The 2,130-nt window shown below is 39.7% G+C and overlaps 1 protein-coding gene across 1 annotated transcript; it reads right to left on the bottom strand.

Annotated features, from left to right (window-relative positions):
• Positions 1-547: 547 nt before the first annotated feature.
• On the bottom strand, positions 548-1,546 carry LOC145066900 (uncharacterized). Its single transcript, XM_079014145.1, has one exon. The coding sequence runs from the start codon at positions 1,544-1,546 to the stop codon at positions 548-550; it is 999 nt and encodes a 332-aa protein (XP_078870271.1).
• Between the last annotated feature and the right edge of the window lie 584 nt (positions 1,547-2,130).

The following is a 2,130-nucleotide window of genomic DNA, read 5'->3' on the forward strand; positions in this document are numbered from 1 at the left end:
TTTTGGAAGTGGTCCTATCTGCCCACAAGACGAAAGGAAGCTCTTCTGCCCATCTTCATTTCTTCTTATCTAGCCTTTTCTTCAAGTTGTTTACTATGATCTTATTGCTAGATTTTGCTTGACCATTAGCTTGGGAATGAATAGGAGTGGACATTATCATTTTGATTCCCTAACTCGTGAAAAAGTCTCTTGTCCTTTTGCTTATCAATTGGGATCCATTGTCGCATATGATTTCAGCCGGGATCCCGAACTTGGTCAATATATTACATTTAATAAACGAGACTACCTCTTTGTCTCTTACCTGAATGAAGGCTTCAACTTTGATCCACTTGGAGAAGTAATCAGCCATCATCAACATGAAGACTTTTCCTCCTGGAGCTATTGGTAATTTTCCCACTATATCCATTCCCCATTTCCTGAATGGCCATGGAGAGATAATAGGATGTAGAGGTTCTAATGGTTAATGCAGGATGTTGCTATGTCTTTGGAAAGAATCATACTTTTAAGCATGTAGAAAACAATCTCTCTTCATGGTTGGCTAGTAGTATCATGCTCTCAATACCTTGGAGCATAAGGATCTACCCCCAGTGTGATTGCCACAGTCTCCTTCATGTATGTCCTTTAAGACTTCTGCAGCTTCAGGATCTTCCAAGCATCTAAAATATGGACCTACCATAGATTTTTTATAGAGTTTACCTTGGATTATTATGAATCTTGAGACTCTTGTTCTGAATGCTCTTTTGCTTTTTTCCGTTCTTGGGATTGTGACATTTTGGAGATATTCCATAATGGGTTGGATCCTTGATCTTAAACGTCTTTGAGGATCCTGTTTGTCGGGATCCCTTCCAGGAGGGATCTGATGGTCAGGATCTTCGATGGATGCTACACTTACTGGTTGTTCAAGATCATCGGATTTGTTGGAAAGGGCTTCTATATCTGGAGTTATTATGTGGTTTATAGGGATCTTCGTTTCTGGTGAGATCCTTAGGAAGGATCCTAAGTTGGCTAATGCGTCTGCTTTTGTGTTTTCTTCTCTAGGAACTTGGGTTAGGCTAAAGTTTTCAAAATCAGAGGCTAATGTTTTGAGGATCTCCAGGTATAATGCTAATCTTTCACCTTTCACTGCATAAGATCCATTGAAGTGATTAGCTAATAATAAAGAATCAACAAATACCTGAAGATCCTTGATTTGAAGATCCTTAGTCAATTGTAGTCCCACGATGAGTGCTTCATATTCTGCTTCGTTGCTGGTTGTGTTGAATTCGTGACTAACTTCCTGGGGTTGGATGTCCCCTTGTGGTGATTTTAGTATGACCCCTAGCCCTGTTCCTTTTTGGTTTGAGGCTCCATCTATGAACAATGTCCATTTTCCCAAGTGTTCATCTTCTAGGAGTTGTTTAACTTCAATGTCTACTTCGTTTTGTAGATCATCACTAAAGTCAGCCACAAAGTCTGCTAACGCTTGTGACTTTATGGCGGATCTTAGCTCATATTTGATGTCAAACGTGCTTAACTTCACTGACCATTTTTCCATCCTTCCTGACATTACTGGTTCTCTCATCACATTCTTAATAGTAGAATTAGTTTTCACATGTATAGTATGTGTCTTGAAATAATGTCTTAATTTAGTAGAAGCAGTTACTAACGCAAGAATTAATTTTTCAAGATGAGAATACCTAGTCTCAGGATCCGAAAGACTTTTACTTACATAGTAGATAGGATATTAGTCTCCGTTAATATCCTTGGCCAAGACAACACTTACTGCGTTTGAGGATACCGAGAGGTAGAGGAGAAGTTGTTCTCCATTTATAGGCTTCACTAGTAATGGCGTGGAACTCAAGTGTTTTTTGAGTTCCTGAAAAGCTTTTTAGTGCTCTTCAGTCCATTCGAACCTCTTGTTCTACTTCAAGATATCATAGAAGGGCTTACACCTTTCCGAGGATCTTGAAATGAACCTGCTGAGTGCCGTTACTCTTCCGGTTATCGTTTGGATGTCTTTTGTTGATGATGGAGATTTCAGCTTGATGATTGCTTTGATCTGCTCTGGGCGTGCTTCTATTCCTCTCTTGGTCACAATATACCCAAGGAACTTGCCCGACTTCATCCCAAAGTGGCACTTAAGTGGATTCA

Source organism: Lactuca serriola, chromosome 8 (assembly GCF_051521515.1).
Source record: "Lactuca serriola cultivar US96UC23 chromosome 8, Lser_US96UC23_V15, whole genome shotgun sequence".
Classification (NCBI taxonomy): domain Eukaryota; kingdom Viridiplantae; phylum Streptophyta; class Magnoliopsida; order Asterales; family Asteraceae; genus Lactuca; species Lactuca serriola.